At 46.9% G+C, this 17,926-nt stretch overlaps 1 protein-coding gene across 1 annotated transcript in view; it reads right to left on the reverse strand.

The window, feature by feature from the left end:
- The window catches only part of itfg1 (integrin alpha FG-GAP repeat containing 1), a 95,292-nt gene that overhangs the window by 46,367 nt on the left and 30,999 nt on the right, over positions 1-17,926 (reverse strand). Inside the window, exons 9-10 of the mRNA XM_040169035.2 lie at positions 13,882-13,976; positions 4,750-4,901 (exon numbers count right to left, since the gene is read on the reverse strand). Coding sequence (XP_040024969.2) covers positions 4,750-4,901; positions 13,882-13,976 — 247 coding nt within the window. The remainder of the gene's footprint in view (positions 1-4,749; positions 4,902-13,881; positions 13,977-17,926) is intronic.

Below are 17,926 nucleotides of genomic sequence, written 5' to 3' on the forward strand. Positions count from 1 at the left end.
CGACTTATTGACGACTTTTTCAGTCGAAAGCGACTAGCGAAAAATCCTGCGACGTTTTCTGGTTTTATTGGGGACTTTCGTGGTGTCCCAGCATGGAGGGGATGATGCACATGTGCCCGAGTGGGCAGCAACATATCGATGGCTCTTTGTAATCTGCCGGCCTCATCTGGCCGGTGGCCATCTGGTAAGGTTAGAAGCCACCGTGGATGATGACGACTTTGAGAAAGCCTCAGCTCTGTGGTGCCACTGATCCGGCTGACAGGCAAGCAACCGCTCTCGATTGCTCGGGGAAACACATTCTGATGTGCACGTTAGATAGATGCGCGCACGTAATTGCATCCAAGTCGTCACGGGCAGATACCACATTGACCTCTGTGCCATTTAATAACCGCATGGATGTGATGAAATGACCAACACCATCACCGTACAAGCCTATACCATCAGGCGTCGCGTTATTGGGTCGCATGCTGGAGAGGTACCTGGAAAAAAAGGAAGGACTTGCACGTATGACTGAAGAAATCCAGCCTCCCTCTGCGTGCTGTTGTAAGAGACGCTGTGCAGCAACATTTAAGAAATAGATGATATATCACATCATCACAGCTGATACGCATCTCTTAACTGCTGCCTGAAAGGTGAATTAAATGAAAATCTACAGGGGTGCTATGCGCGCACATTACATATTTACTGTGGTGCTCACTCAGACCCACAAAAAGCTAGTTTTTAAAAGCAACAAAGATTACCATCTGAATCTACAACAATGTCTTGATGTGAGTAAGAATGAAGAACACATCATCACAGATATGATTGTCAGCCCCCCCTTTGATACAGAAATGTGATCTTTATTTACAATGTCATTATTTTAGATCTTAAAACTTCTTTCTTCTTCTATAATTTCTAAATGACACCAATTTTATATATTAGGAGTGATAAAAAAAGACAGATTACATTTATTAGTCTACTTCAGATATACAAATGTCCACTGTCACTACGTTTCTGCACATCACTGCTGGTTGTGATACGTTAACATTGACACCACCGTGTTCTGCTCTATGACTATCACTTGCTCGTCAGCCAGTGCAGACGGGGAGGACAAAGACACGTCATTATCATTTTACAACGACTGTCTGACTGCAAAAGCAGCGACGCTAATCTGATGATCTCTGGTTAAAACATGGCGTCTATTATGCATTTGACACCTCTGACTTTGTAGAAAGCGCTTGAAAGGCACCCGCCGAGCATGATTTTACAGATGTACAATTATATTTCAAACTAGTCTGCTTAGCAAAAGAAGAGTGAAGGGAAAAATAAAGAAATAAAGTAGATGAATAGTCGGACGGCCCTGCAGTCCAAGCCTGGAGAGAGAGAGAGAGAAGAATCTGGATCATAAGCGAGTGTGTGGAGCAGCGCTGCGCTTTGTCATCTGCACCTGAAAGAACTACACTTTACCACCAGGCTTTCCTGAAGAAAGTTTCTCACACTGAGATAAGATAACAAAAAGGAGAGACAAAAAAACAAGAAAAAGACTTCATTTTTTTCACTCCGCCGTTTCTTTTTCAAAGAGCTTATCTCGGTCTCTTTCATTGTGTCGCCTCCTGTCTCCTCAAAGCTGGCATACTGCATAGCACTGAAACACCTACAGGAACTCCTTTCTGCAGTGAGCGAGAGCCCTGCACCCTGCGTTGAGATCTGACAGTGTGAGTCCGCGTGTGCGCGCGTGCGGATGACAGAGCGAGAGATTCTGGAGGCTCAGTCTGTCCTTCGACCCGGATATAACGCGCACCCCGAGGAGTGCGACATTAGGAGCTACCGATGGAAAATGACACACTGCACAGACATGAAAACATAAACACACAGGGACATGTGCGGGCACCCAGAAGCCTGCAGCTCCTGATGGCTACGTCTCCATACAGTCTGCAAATGGATCATCTGGAGTTCCGACATGTGTCCAAGGACGGGGTAAAAGCTAAGCAGTTGATGTCAACCAGATGATCCACAATGAAATGTAATAAGGAAAACGTGTATGTATGTGCTGACTGATAAAGTAAACAATGTGATGGATGCTTCTGACATCATCAACAGGTGTTATTCAATAAACAGAAAAGCTTGTTAGTTAGTGTGAGCGTGACATTCATTCGAACTGCAAATGCTTTAAGTACACAGGCCAAAATGATAAACTGACACAAGCATTATTTCTCCGACGCGGAGAGCGAGGTGCACTTGACGCTTTTCATTCAGGATTGACTGAACAAATGGCAAATATGGTCTTCAGAGAAGTGGACGAGGCAGTGACAGGCGGGAAAGGGCGAAGTGTACTTATTTCTAGTTGTTCACCTGGAGGCTGTAAGATCTGAGTGGGGACTGAAAGAACAACATCACCGCGCTGCAATGCGTTTGAAGGGTGTCGGGGTGACCCTCGGGGAAAGGCCGAGCATCTGATTATAATGTCTACTGAAGGCCGCCCCCCCCCCCCCTCCCAGCCGAAGAGGAGCGTGCGGAGGAGATTTGGTATCCCATTTGGCCCTTGGAGGATTTGACGACCCCAATGAAGAGCTGGAGGTTGTGGCTGCGCAGGAGGACTCTCGGATGGATGCTTGGCCTGAAGTACGTTGTGGTGTGTTTCAGGGTTTTATTAATTGGGCAATAAACGGTGAAAAAGATTAATATTTCCTTCTGAGGTAACGAAAACATATCCCCGGAGGTTTTGTCAGAGCTAAGCTTCACAAACTTCAGCGACATCACGGAATGACCTCACGCGTCCGTTACTGACTCTATTTATTCCTCCTGCTCGTCGTTCCGCTGATTCAACCCGATTACGCTCATCTCTCCCCCTCACTCACTCTTCCCATTTTCATCATTTGAAAAATCGGCATTCATTTCGCCGGGAGGAGGAGTGACACCGACTGGCAGGACTTTTATCTGAAAAGCCGCTAAAAATAACCGCTCGGAAGGAAGCGGGAGTGAGAGCGGCTCGGGAGACGAGGGAGAGAAACAGGGAGAGGGCTGGAGAGTTAAAATAGATCAGATGTGGGCTGTGCACATATTTGGTAAGCAGAGGGCATTCGCTTTGAGCAGTGTGCTGCTGATAGCGGGGCGAGTCGACGGCGCGCATTTCAAGAAAAACGTCTGGACGGAAAAACAGAAAGAAGCTGAAAGACGACCTGTCGAGGCGCGCGTCTTCACCCGAAGGACCAACGCGCTGACTGGTGGGGCAGCAATAGGCCGACGCTGCCTTGCTCTGGGGCGTTGATATAACATACCCACACACTCTAACGTGCTGACCTATAACCCTGACCTCTTATCGTCTCCTCATCCTTCCTCTCTGCCTTCCTGATGATGATGGTGGCTCTAAAGGGTCAGACTGTATCGGGGAGCACTAATAATATCCGCGGGCCCAGTGTGGGATTACAATGCTGCGGCTTAAACTGAGAAAAGTAAATGGAAGGGAAGAGGGCGTGTGTGTGTGTGTGGAGGGGGTGCCAAGCTATAGCTTTTGTGATTACAGCCGAAGTCATTTCTAGATGAGGGCGACTGCAAAGAGTTAATCCCGATAGGACTTACTGCTGATTACATAGAGCCTAGACAAGGAAAGTAGAATTCACCAGTACATGTGCGAGTGTCTGTGAATCTTTTGGAGCTATTTCCCAACATCTTACTATTCCTGACACAACACCAGCATTAAAACACACACACACACACAGAAAACAATCAGTATGCATCGACAATCACAGCCATGACCCCTTTGGCTATCTTATCTTCATCTCCTTGGCCAGATAATCCGTGAATAGGTCCGTCAACACGCACACACCCGTGTGGTGCTCGCGTCCCGGCGCATGCCGTGGTGACTTTTAAAAACGGCCGGCTTATCAGCCGCCGTGTCCGAACGCTGAAGAACAGCCTCGCCGTGGCGGTGTCCTGTCCCGCTCCTTGCTCGAATGAACCGGATGTTAATCACTTCTTCATTATTCCACAATGTCACACACATGATATCCGTATCCTGCAGTCAAGGACTGTTTTGCATGGAGGTCAAAGAGGCAACAATCACCTTCATCTATGCCAACGATTATACTTCAGCTGATATCTCAGGGTTTATTAATGACAGAATATTTAATCAATCTACTTTTGTACACATAGTTTTACGTATGTGAATCAGCATCAAAATGTATATTCCAAATTGTTGTAGTGGGGAATAAATTAAATAAAATTTACTTTAGAAGGCAGAACAGATTTACATAATCCATTTAAATACGCGTACGAGTTATTAGGTTCCAAACAATTTCACTTTGTGTTCTGTTGGAATACCATAGTTAGTGTAATCTCATCAAAACGGGGAATGTTACACCACACGTTGGAATGTGGGTGACAAATTGAAGGAAGCGTTAGTGAGGATATTCTTCTATAATCCCGTTCTGTGTGATGACAAAGCAAGCAGCGTCCGTATGTGACTGCGTGGCGTCCCTGGACATGCTGAGGCCGCCTGCCTCTGCCCCGATGAAGTCGAGCACACTGAGACGATTAGCTGGAGTGGGGTTCAGGGACCTACTTGACAGGATTCCAAGGCCCCCCCGCTGCCAAGCAAGGATTAGCTGAGTTTCAGAAATATCTCATTAATTTACTAGATGTCACTTTAAATGAGGCCCCAGAGGAACCGAAGTTGACTCTACCTTCCGTGTGCGCGTGTGTCCCATCCAAAATGATCCGACAAAAAGACCTCGCACGCCCGTCTTAACGAGTTCTTAACATCTGTCCTACCTGCCGCTGGTGTTGCGGAGGACCACCAGGGCGTCGGGGAAGCCGTCCAGGTTGTAGTCCCCAAAGTGCAGCGCCAAGGGCTGGCTGGGTTTCCCCGGCACGAAGCTCCAAATCGTTTCCCTGCGCTGGAAATCCAGCAGCACCGGCACCCACTGCAACAAAAAACAAAATCACACATCAACCCCGGGAACTAAGGGAGGCCACGCTGGACTCAATCGTGAGGAGTAAATGTAGAGAACAGCAGTACTCAATGTAGTAAAACACAAACAGCAGACATTCAGGCCCGTTCTTACTTGTGAATCGTATAGGATTACATTACATGTCGTTTAGCCGACTCCTTTATCCAAAGCCACTTGCATTGCATGTTTAATGTTTTTTTTACATTTTGTCCGGGGAGCCATTAGGGGTCCGGTGTCTTGCTCAGGGACACACAACCCTGCGGTTTCCGGCGCACCCTGTCAACGGCATTCGCCACCGTCGCCCAGATTGAATTAGATAGAACACATGAAGGCACAACATAAGATGGAGAATAAAACCCACTGAATAATAATATGAATAAAACGTTACCCATGCAGTACTTTTAGAATCAATTAACACCGGAGCAGCATCAAAGGGCTTCTATTCTTTTCTTCTCTATTCTTCTCTTTTCTACCTGGATGGTTTGTGTTTTGCCTCCAGTTCACACTCTTCCAGCGGTAAATTATTCAGTGTGAGGAAAAAAATTCCAAAGCAAACTAAGTCCGTTTGACGTGAAGACCATTAAATTGTAATCTCTGCACTTGACCATAATATGCGATACCTGGTTTTCACACTGGCATTGTAATGCAGGTCTCGGCGATGCTTTTCCATCAGGCATTTCTTGGAAGGTGGACACAAATACGCCAAAATACAAAGGATAACAAGGGAAGAAGAGGAAGAAATAATCCCATATTTAAGACCTAGACCTTTGTGTGAACTGTGTAGCTGTTTCTGTATACGTTGTATTAGACAACAGAACAGTTTTCTAGTTCTGTTCTTTGACATGCAGACTGCCTGCACGCTGTAAGACGGGTTGTGTGACATGTTTTCATCTCAGCATATTATGGACTTGTTATCGGCAATATTTTCCACCACGACGTGCAGTTTGGGCAACTAAGACAAGCAACATGTTAGCCAGGTCTCCCCATGCCGTTTCTTTCACATGGACAAAGCTGCTTACATCACAGACCCACATCCAAGCAGCGCAAGGCATGACCCGGGTTTTATAAAAAGGTGATGGGAACCAAATACGTTCCCATTCGCCGTGTGTTACGACCACCCCCGCTCCCCCTCCCCCAAAAGGACAATTTTTAAACCACTCAGAAAGGCTCGTTCCAGTGGATGAGAGCGATGGTGCGGGGGAAGGACATTAACGACACAAATCCATGGCGCTGCAGTAAGAGCACTCCAATAACACACCTCTGGCGAGAGTTTCAGGAGCACTTTAACGGTGAAAAACAAACTCAAATATGACTGTGAAACACTTAACATTGAAGCCACATAACAATATGATTGAAGTCCATTCCTAGATTGCCCAGCCTATTGCAATCTCTAGCGTTGTGCAAGTGCAAACTCAGGCTAAAGCAAAACTTGGAGAAAAGCATTTTGTCGAGAGCACAAAGCAAAACACATTATTTGCTCCCTTAGACGTGTAAATCCTCAATTTAGCAACTCCACAAACAAAAACAAAAACAAAGCCTGATAGAAAAAGCAGCACAGGACCCGAGTTGTGACTGAACCAATCTGAACCAGGCGGAATATAATCAAAGGAACCCGTCTGAATGGGATTGATCCCGATAAAATAATTGTACTTTCTCTATAAACGCTCCTTTGGCCTCGTAATAGACTGCAGTGAATCAGCGGCTTTGTGCCTGCTCACAGCCTGCAGTGGTAAATGGTAAATGGGCTGTACTTCTAAAGCGCCTTTTCTGGTCTTCCGACCCCTCACAGCGCTTTAACACGTCATCATTCACCCAACCCACCCACACTCTTAAATGCCGCCATCCCACGTCACAACCGAGGACGGAACGAGCTCTCCCACCTTTCTAACGAGGCGTCTTTCCCTCATCTTCACAATTCAAATGCCAAGGCCGGCCCCCAAGGGCCCGGCTGTAATACCGCAAGCGACTGACGTATCCGGAAGGTAAGAATCAAAGCATGCGGGAGATCACGGAGTGCTTTCAGCGAACGCCGTGGAGATCCATACCAGCTCTCGCTTAATATCAAAGCCACTTCACTTCGCGGCCGCGTCGGCACACGCTGGTTTGAGGTATTTAAGTTGTGACGTATTCTCTTTCACTAAGTGCTGGTCACTGAATTATCGTCCCGAACCCTCCCTCCCAAGCTCCATTAGGACACAACAAAGATCCACGAGGAGTGGCGTGCATCGCCATTCAGTACCGGACGTTCGGTTTAGAGTAACTAATCTAATCTATAATTGTGGTCTTCATTAGACTGATACAGTCTTGTTACAAGTCTTGTCACTTCGTAAGAGGTTGATTAGCTACACTAATAACTACACTGTTCTAAATTGTTCCTTTGCGTCTGTTTTAATGCTCACCTATCTGAAATGTTTCAGATGGAGATTGAATCAATGAAATGCTCTTTTATATAAAGCGAATAATTAAAACTATAACTAGTGAGGCTGCAATTAGTTTGTATTGCAAAGAGGCGCTTCAGTCTACTTTTATTGACCTAAATGGGGTGGACAAAATAAATGGAATACCAGTCAGTGAATTGCAAATAAAGCTTACAATTGAGAAATGCCAATCTACGGTCGGCATCGCTTGAATAAAGAGCCACCAATATATTTTTTCGGCCCAAGAGAAAGACAACGCCCGGATCGATCCATTCAACCGTGAAATTACTCACTTATCTTGGCTCAAGAACCAAATCCAAGGGACTTGTTATCTGTTAATGTTAAAACTTTTGGCTGTTACTTAGATTTGTTTATAGAGTAACAAACTTATGGTCATGCGTCAGCATTGTCTTCAAAAATCTAGTATCAGCCGCCATAATTCCTATAGTTCTATTATGGATTTTGAAATGATGGTTGATTTGCATTGCATGCGAATAGAAAGCATAAAGTGTGTATTTAGTTGTACCGGTATAACTGGAGAAAGAATTCAATGTGAGCTTCAATTCAATTGATGTTTTTGTGTTTGTTGTTGTTCATTCAATTCATGCAATGAATTACCTAGTTTAGTCGTAAACAGGCACATGACTTTTATTTTGAAGGGAGAAACTTTTCAACATTGCATTAACCTTCAAGGCCTGTATGTTTTGTCACTTGGACCGACCGACTCTACTGGGCAGAAGTGAGTGGAGGACGATACTAATTATGCTCCCCTACGTGCCGTGCAGATGGCGTCCGAAAAGCAGGGGAGTGACAAAGCCATTTTTCACAGGAGAAGAGGCCCAGTCAAGCTCTCATTGAATGGCCGCTGAGTGGTGTTGCGATACACTTTGCGAGGCCGCCTGCCCACCGCACGGGCGCGAGGCCTTGATGATCTTTGCCGGCCGGAGTGGATGGGAGTGCTGGAAATGACCACTGCGTTGGTGGCAGGCAGAGATATGGATTGGACTGCATTTCGTTGCCTCAGTACTTGTACCATGTGCAATGACAATAAAGTTGAATCTAATCTAAAAAATGGAGAGAGAGAGAGAGAGACGCGCACATACTGGGAACATTCAAAGAGGTGGAACCAGTATTAAACACATGCAGGTAAGCAGGTTAAGCCATCTGCTGATTCTGAAAGTAGGGCAGTGATGGAGGAGAGATGAAGGAAGTGATAAAAATAACTAAAATGAGAGAAAGGTGGACCATTTTTTTAAAAGCCACCACGTCCTCAATCTTTTTTTGTTGGGGGGGAGGGGGGGGGGGGGGGGGGGTTGGTCCACAGGGCAAATGAATTCCCTGCTGAGTTATCTTCACGTTGGACTCCATCGGTCCCTCCGAGGCCCTCGCCGGCCTTATCGCCAGACCCCTGTGCTGGCGTCGGCCCCCGAGGCAATCCGTGCAATGTCTGCCGCTTCTCTTCTAGCGCTGATTGGAGGGCGGGAGAGGAAGAGCGTGAAGAATACCAACAGCACCTCATCAACGTGGCGGGAAAAAAATATGTTGGAATGGCTGTCGCGCGTCGGGTCATACGCGGACTCTGTGGTGCTGCTGATTGAACTGGAGGAGAGATGCTGATACACAAACAAATGTCATTTAGCTACAGGCAGTCTGAAGGCAGAGCAGAGGAGGATGGAAAAAGGCTGACGGGAAAAAGAAAGTCCAATGCAGATAAACGGCCAACAGAAAATACAGACGCTGGAATGAAGAGACTAAAAAAAATACATAAGCGAGGCATGTTTTCATACACAGAACCCTTGAAACATGATATAGATACTTAATCAAGCGCTATTCATTAGTCCAAATTAAGCCTGCCATATTCTTAATTAATTAATGCAAGAGCGGCATCATCGTGGCTGTCTCGCTGTAAATTAAACGTTATATTGTTTCCGGGCAGAAAGCTTGATTGCCTCTCAAACATACACCCAATGACGGATATTGGATGATAACACTGTGCGGACGTATGGAGGAGCAAAGGCGCATGACACAACACTTGAAGCAATTGAGGTAAATTGGCAGACGCTATCAAAAAGGCCGACAGCGAAAGCGGAAGTCATGCGATCAAGGGTTGCAGAATGGAGTACGCACCCTGTAAGCCATTTTTCATCTGCAACACAAGACAGCAGCCCCCCCCCCCCCCCCTCCTGCCCCAAACCCCTGTTTGTTTTTATTGCTCCGCAGCATTGTGCAGGGAATTGGGAGGAAATCATAAGGACCTCCGTGAGGATATTAACGGTTGTAATCTAATGAAATCTTTCTTCATCTGAGAACGGATAGCCAGCCCGACAAAGGTGCTCCTTAAATAAATCATGAGGCAGTAACTCCTTCCTCCTGTGGCTGTGAAAGTTTTGACATTTAATCACTAAATATAACAGAGTATTTGAATAATGTCAAGTGTGTGTCTTTATGGAATTATCGGCCCTCCTGACGTCGCAGTCACACAGAGCGTCCCGCGGTCTAAACAACTCCCTATTCGCTGGTTCAAATGTCAACGTATTAACGCCGAATTGGGTCCGTGTGTGGCCTTGTGCGTGTGCGTGGTTGAGTGCGCGCATCCAAATGACCGAGGTAATGGAGATGAAGACGATGATGGGATTTGTACTCGCGAGGTAACCTGATACCTTTAATGGCAGCGAGGGGACGGCTCCCGCATACAAATTGCTTTTTATCAAGCAGTCGGGAATCGCAGCCGCGTGCAGACAGCGCATTGTGGGGTTCTGCGCACGCACACATGCACACACACGTAGAGCACGGAAGCACGCCTATTGAAATGCACATAAAAAAACAAGCTGGGGAACAAACACAGACCCCCGACATGAAATCGCTCTCCCGGCTTCGCTGATGACTAAAGTGAAAAAAAGGCAACAGCACGCTTTTAGATTCCCACTGATTCGACTTGGCGGAGGGCGCTCCCGCTTCATTAGGCCAAGAAATTAAAACGTGGGAGGCCTGCGGCGGAGGTGGAGTTTATGAGGTGATGCGGGGAGGCGACAGACAACGAGGCCGTCTGAGGCAATAAAATGCTCAAAAACAACAAGCGGAAAAAAAACAGGTGTGTAATGAAGCAATAGCTTTTATGATGCCGCCGGTATAATGACTGCAATGCTTATCACATTAGAGCTGGCACTGAAGGACGGCATGGGGCCCGAGCAGAGCTACTCTGCTACACTACGTGGCACGCCGCGACGTAAAGGGGTTACTGCTGCAGTACCCTCTCCTCTCCTGCGCCATGTTCTCCCTCTTAAACCCAGACAAAGATAATGAGAGGGTTTAATGAGGTAAACTGAACTTGTCTAGATCTACTCCAACGAGTGGCAGCCTGATCGCTACCAACATGAACACTGTATATTACACTTAATTTATACTTTTGGTGAAGGTCACAAGAGTCGACTTCATGGCCATCAGACAAAGGCGTGAAAAGATTCCGTGCAATTAAAAAAAAGAAAATCCTTAATTAATTTCTGGTGGAGTAGATGCGAGGTGTTAGCGGCTGGTGTCCGTGGTGATTTGCATTAACAGACACACATCACTGCCCCGACCACTGCCAGTACACAGATTGCTGTTAATCAACTGGTGCAGATGAGATCATAGTTTCTCTCTGGTGAGAGGCAGTTTGCGCGAGAGACGGAGTGAGACCATATGTCGGTCTACCTGCTATAAGGCAGGGAGGGGACACTGCTACCTGCCCGCCAGTGTCACCTCTCTGACCAGCGACTGGGAGGACGGGGAGGAGGCCGTCTCGCTCAAACTGGCAGCCCCGTACACGGCGTGGGCAGCTGGCTCGGTCTTCACGGGGGCGGTGTGTGCGCTTGGCACTGGTGCGTGTGTGTAAATTGGGAGCGTTACCAATGGACCACAAAAAGAAGAAGAAAAAAAAGCTTCTTACATTGACATTGAGCAAGGCTTAGAGCGAGGTGACTTTGTCCCCACTGAAGGACAAGAGACAAAATGATCACGACACCAAATTGTAAACGTCAGAAGGGCAGCATTGTTAACTTAGCTAGGATTTAATTTCTTCAGGCAATATAGAGTCAACATTGGGGAGTGCAAAGAGTCAGGGTCGCTCACTCTTTAAGGAATGTGTATGAGAAAGCTTCATTCCACCCCTTCTGGTTTCAGTCACTATAGATGGTCACATTAACACCGGCTATTACCGCTTGATCTGGATGGAGCGTCTCACTGGCTTAAGGTTTGATGCCTGAAATGAGATGTGTGGTTCACAAAAGCTGTAGAAATTCCTTTGCTTTGTACTACGATATTAAATCAGGGGAAAATCCCACTTCTAAACGTTTTGTTTCTACAAAAGATCAACGAGACGACCAAGCGTCACCCCACCCAACCCCTCCAGACTCTAGGCCACCTTGCGTGCTGGTGAAGCAAGAGAAGCAATGCGATGGACGGGCGTCTAGTCAGAAACTGTAACAGCTCCTGCGTATAGAGGGCTCTCTGTCATTCGTCCACACAGGCGATGTCACTATATCACTCACAGCATATACAGTATCACCCGGTAGGGTTGATGCCATTCGTCACGGTAAAATATGTCCAGAATATATATTGTTTTGCATTCCGAGCAACGGCGTGTCAATTAGAAGCGACCTCGCCCGTGACCATCTAAGTGTGGGACTATTTCAGACGCAGACCCAACGGCCCGGTGCTCCGGCAAACGCCGCCAATTAGGAATCGCAGCATGATATATATATATCATGTAGCATATAGGATGACCAACACACTGCATTTGTGTGCTGAAACTGGTCTTTGAGGCACACACAGAATGTATTCTGATGTGTAGCAGATGTTTCCTTCCAGCTAATGAAAAGACATACAGGTCAGGTTGGTTTGCCTTCCTCTGCCTAAACACCCACCGGCACAATTTGAGCGCAGATAGAAATAAGAGGTGCAAAGCACAATAAATGTGATCAGTGTGTCCGTAACGACGGCGGAGGGAGCGAGCAGATTGCTGGATGCCTCCTGAGTGGTTTCATTTAATACGGTGAAGCAAAGGCCCGCAGCTCCTGCGCAAATACAGGCAGGCGCCACGGAGGGAAGCAGCAAATTGCCGTGTGGAGATTGGACCACAGACACACACTAGTTTCTACTCAGCGGGACGTCCGCGCATCGCCCGATAGCATCTCACCACGTCGCCGCATATGTCTCACACATACCGGGAGTTCACTCTCCATCCCTCTTTTCCGCCCTCTGATGAGAGGTTGCTCTAAAAGTGTCAATGAGGGGACGACTAACCGCCATTACTTCTCCGCCGCCTATTTCTCCCTCCCACGGTCTCTTTTTCCATCTCCCTCCTTTCATTTAATAACCTCTTTTCTTTTGCTTTGTTTTGTCCTCCCTCCCTCTCTTACCCCTCATCTTTCTACAAAATGATCTCTCCTCATGGGGAGACGTCTGCTGTCACGGAGCCACGCCCCCACAGTGGTGTAGGATCAGGCAATATTATTGGCTCATATCAGTGTTTGCACCACAAATAATGATGCACAACTGACATCAACATGGCTATGCAGATAACCAAAGAGCTCCTCTTCATCACTTCATCCATCAGTGCAGATAACTCCTCCTCTTTGTTTTTCTTTTGCTGACAGGCAAAAAAAAGCGTCCACATGGAGTGAGCAGCTGTGTGTGTCTGTGTGTGTGTGTGTGTGAGTAGGGAAGGACATGCAGATAAGCGTGTAATATTTCTATTTTGGATTGGGGAAAAAAGAAAAGCTTCCTCTCTGGTGGCAGAGGAAGGAAGCGGAGCGAGTGGGGTCTCCTGCCAACTGGTGGGATGCAACTGAAAAGAATCACACAAGATGCTACGTAGGTGGTGTGTGGGCGTGCGTGTGTGTGTGTAAGAGAGAGAGTCCTTCTGAGAGCAGCTGTGCGCGAGCTTATCCGTGCACGTGTGTATTATTCAGATGGGATTGAAGCGCGCGCGTGTATCTGTTACTGCCATCTCACACGGCTCTGCAAACAGAGTGACACCAGCCGGCTCGGCCCCCCGAGGTTTATACAGCAGTAAGCCGCGCGTTCAATGCCGTCCTGAAATAAACAAGAGGGAGAAACGAACGCATGCTGCTTCAAAACAAAAAGCTTTCAAATGACATAAGAGGGTTTTAATTGTTAAGAATTGACGGGAATGTTCGCTAATCACTGACGTTTCAACAGTATCAACTGTGGGCCCACGTATGCGTGCACAGCCACGTTCCGATCCAGCACATCTGGTTACAAAAGTCACTTCAAAAAAATCTCCTAACCTTGGTTAAAAACCTCGGCAACTCTGGTTTCTACGCCTCCTCTGAATGTAATAAGAACTAGAAGAATCAGTGAGGTGGAGGAAAGAACAAGGCGGTGTCTGACAGATCCAAGTACAGAAAGGCGTTATGATCGGTTGAATAGAATCGCACTTCAAAGTCCAACTCATAGACGAGTGATACATGTTCAAGTGGTTTGCTGAGTAAAAGAACCAGGCGAGTCCACTAGAAGGACTCGTGTGCGCCATGTACCTCCGCTGAGCCCGACTTGACCATGTAGATGGCGCCGCGCTGGCAGGTGGCATCCAGACACACGGGGAGGAGGTGGTCCTGGTAGCCGTCACCATCTGCCGGAAACAGACAGAGAGAATTAGGCCGAGTAGCAACAATGTTGGACTAAACCAGAGGGAGGACGGATCTTTTGTTTTCTGAAAACGGCCTATTTTAATCATCTCCCTCCGTCACAACGCCGCACGCTTCTCTGGCAACAAAGTAAGCGCTCCTGCTCCACGCGCGAGCCGGATCACAAGAACACCTGCTTGTTTCCTCCGAGCAACAAAAAAAACACACACATCTGAGCGGCGCTCGGCTCTTTGATCCTTTTCAACAACAGCGGCTGACTTTAAGAATCATTTTTTCCACTGATTCTCAGCGCTATTAATCATTATCAGAATTCCGCACAGGCTCCATCTAATGCACGAACGCGGGTGTAGCGCCTCCCAAAATCAAAACCGCAACTCTTCCAAGCGCGAGCGCCTCAGTGTGCAGTCTAGTTTCAGATTACCAAACACACACACAGACACACAACAACCGTTCATTAAGGGTTGTCAACTGAATGATGAAATATTTCTTTCACCACGTTTACATCTGCGGACAGACGTGTGATCTACTTGTTGGTTTCCTTTCTTCGGGGTCTTCAACTCGGTAAATCCTGTGACTACACATTGTGAGGATGCTGAAGCAAAGCAGAGGCTGCTCGTGTTCACTTAAGGCCTGCAGATTAGTCACGCAACGCGCCCGGGCTGCAGAGCGCCGCCGTTGGTACGTCCACGACGTCGCCGGGCAGGAAGCGCGGAAGGAACACTGTGTGTTACAGGGATGATGGACGCACTTTGGTTTTGCAGCATATTATGTGGTAACGTCGGCTGTTGTTCTAATAGATTGGTGATCGGATGTGTGTACATGTGCACTGAATGACTTGAATTGTCTCATTCGTGCATGAACCTAACCGACCTTTCCTGAGAACAGAACCCACGTGGGCGAGCGGCATTGTTTGGGTATTTGTCTTCGGATCAAACGAGTCATCGAAACAAACGGTGAAAATCACGGTTAGTTGCAGTTCCGATTGTTACACAAAATAGTCAAGTCATTTTTATTGATTGACACCAGACGCAGAGGGAGCAAACTGCTTCTGGGCTTCTCTCTCGCCGCACCGCGTCTCTGAGTCGCCGAGTCGTTTTTTCAACGGGGCGAGAGCAGCGCCCGCGAACAGATGTTGCGCCACGTGAAATGGAAAAGCGAGTGACACTGATGATGAATGACGGTACAAAAAGCCGGCGAGGAGGACAGTGGCCGTCCCTCCACCACCGAGCCGCGTGGTGGAGGGACCAAGTGTGACGGACGAGCAGATGTGCTGCTCAAGATAATAAGTGAACAGGTTCTTCTTGTACTGTTGCATTATAAAAATCATAAGAAAACATGTCAAAATGTCTGTGGTTGACAACGAGCCTCATTGAAAATGAAGTTATATTCTCCAAGCTGCCAAATCTGGATAGAAATATCACAATACATGCCGACATAACAGACATAAATACAGAGAAGAGCTATTTGTGGGATAGAATATCAGGAAATCTCTTCATAACGTAAACTGCGGTTCGTTCAAATTTTAATTGCAGAACACTGTAATAATGAATGAAAATGAGGACTAAACATGAAATGATGCACTTGTTATGCATTTTATCCACACATCTTTTAGAAAATTAGAATAATAACAAATTACCATTTCAAATTTCTTGGCCTGAAGTGATGTCTTAAGAATGCTTATGCTGTCTGACAGGGAAAAAAAGTCACCACGTTGAATTTACTATGTATGAAATGAATGGAAGCCAGCAGACACTCCTGCTCGGAAAGCTGTGACCACTTAATCTTCAGTGCTTTTCTAAATAAACCAATATTGGATTACGAAAGCCATCACTTAATTATATGTCTATTGACTTACCACTTTAACACTTAAAAGATCATTTTAGCCGCCATTTGGAGTACTACTCAGCTCAAAGAACTTTGGTACAAAGTCATCCGTGGGTTCGTCTCCAGTCTGACAAAAGAACCCTGGTGATGGCCGGGGCTCGTATATTGTTAACAGAAAATTGTGTAATAACTGCAAGGGTGCACACCGGGTGCACACCGGGTGCACACCGAGTGCACACCGAGTGCACACCGAGTGCACACCGAGTGCACGCCCGTGCTCTGCAGTGTGGGATGGTGTGTAGCCGGCGAGCTACTGGGAGGAGAGAAAACAAAAAGACATGGGAAGAGATGGGGAGGGGGACAGAATGAGTGCTAATCAGGTCCTGCAGAGGTTGTCACTCCCCATTCGGTCTCTGGTGTTTGCTGTCAGCTCTGCTGCACGCGCACACACACACACACACACACACACACACACACACACACACACACACACACACACACACACACACACACACACACACACACACACACACACACACACACACACACACACACACACACACACGCTCTTCTTCCCTTGGTGCCACATGTCCTTACCTCCATACACCATCTTTCATCCATCTTTTCATCTGTCTCTCTTTTATTCCCCGTCATGCTCTCCTCCCCTCCCTCCCTCTCCCCTGCTCCTCTCCGACTCACTTCTCTGTCAGTAACTCACTCCCCTTATTACTCCCTCCTCAAGTCTTAATGCATCGGTTTCTCTGTCCATCTCTCCTCCACTTTATTCACCATCATCCTCTCCCTCCTTCCCTGCCTGCCCGCCTCCCTCTTTTCATCTTTCGAACCCGCTGACAGTGCGCGGCGTGACGGAGATTGGCTGCGAGATGCTCAGAGAGAGGACACTGCAGGTGTGGGTTCATGCGCTGAGAAGAGGGGAGACGGGGCCCAGGAATGGAGAGCGAGAGAGAGAGAGAGACAGTGCAGATTTGCATTACGACACATTAGCATTCATACACTTCCCCAATAACTATGCAAATCACAATATGCAATAGTGACAACACACATGGTGGGATGCTGCCGATGGCCTGCGACTCATTACAGACCCCCAAAATCCGACAGAGAACTGTGTGCTTTATGCAATAGTGTATTTGTGTGTTAAAGGTGTAATATTGGGAGGGGACATGTGGGATTTGACGTAGGTCTCCTCCTTCGAGAGTGTCATTTTAAAGCAAGGGCTCCTTGTCTGTAAAATATCTCTCTCCATATCTCTGTAGCCTGGAACCTATTTACACTGGTCAAAGGGTAGAGGAGTGCATCTCCGGCACTTTCACACATACGGTCCTACAAATCACCATAGATCAAAAAATGTTACGGTTGGATTTCATTTACCCGCCATTGTTTAAAGCGATGTTCTAGTTTGTGGTAGTGCAAAAACCCAATTACGAATGTGAAAGCATGTGATCTTTTACAAAGTCTGACACTGAGGTCGCCCTCAGACAAATTATGTCAATTGTGCCTCACCAACAGCCCTGTTTCCGTCCATTTAGGGACTACTATTTAATAATCCATATTTGTAATCGTTCACACATTTTGGCCAATTTACCCCAATTCAAAGTACCCGTAACAGTTCCAGCTAGCAATGAATCCACGTCCGTGCAGACAATCATCACTGATACAGTAATCAGTACTTTGACACCGAAGAAAACCTCAGAACGCAATAACCTAGTAAACACGGGTGGACCATGCATGTTCGGGGGGTGCCGGGTGCCACAGACGATCAGATCAGCGACCCAAACTATTAACAATGACTAACTTCATGTTGGTATTAGAAGAGACTGGCGTGCACTCGCCCCTCTCACCTCATGCAGTGCACCCCCCACACTCACTCACAGCTGAATATAAATCAGAGTTTGAAAACATTTGGTAGCATTTAAATGTATTCCAAAAAAATATAGTGCTAATTAGTTCGAAGCACTGTGGGTGGGTGCTTATAATTGAGAGCACTACTTATGCATCTAGACTGCATAGCATGTACTGGGAAAATAAGACGCAGGTTTTACCTTCAATGAAGGGAACTTTAATGTCAGATGTACTTGGGATTTCCATTCAA

This window comes from Gasterosteus aculeatus, chromosome 12, assembly GCF_964276395.1.
Source record: "Gasterosteus aculeatus chromosome 12, fGasAcu3.hap1.1, whole genome shotgun sequence".
NCBI classification, from domain to species: Eukaryota; Metazoa; Chordata; class Actinopteri; order Perciformes; family Gasterosteidae; genus Gasterosteus; species Gasterosteus aculeatus.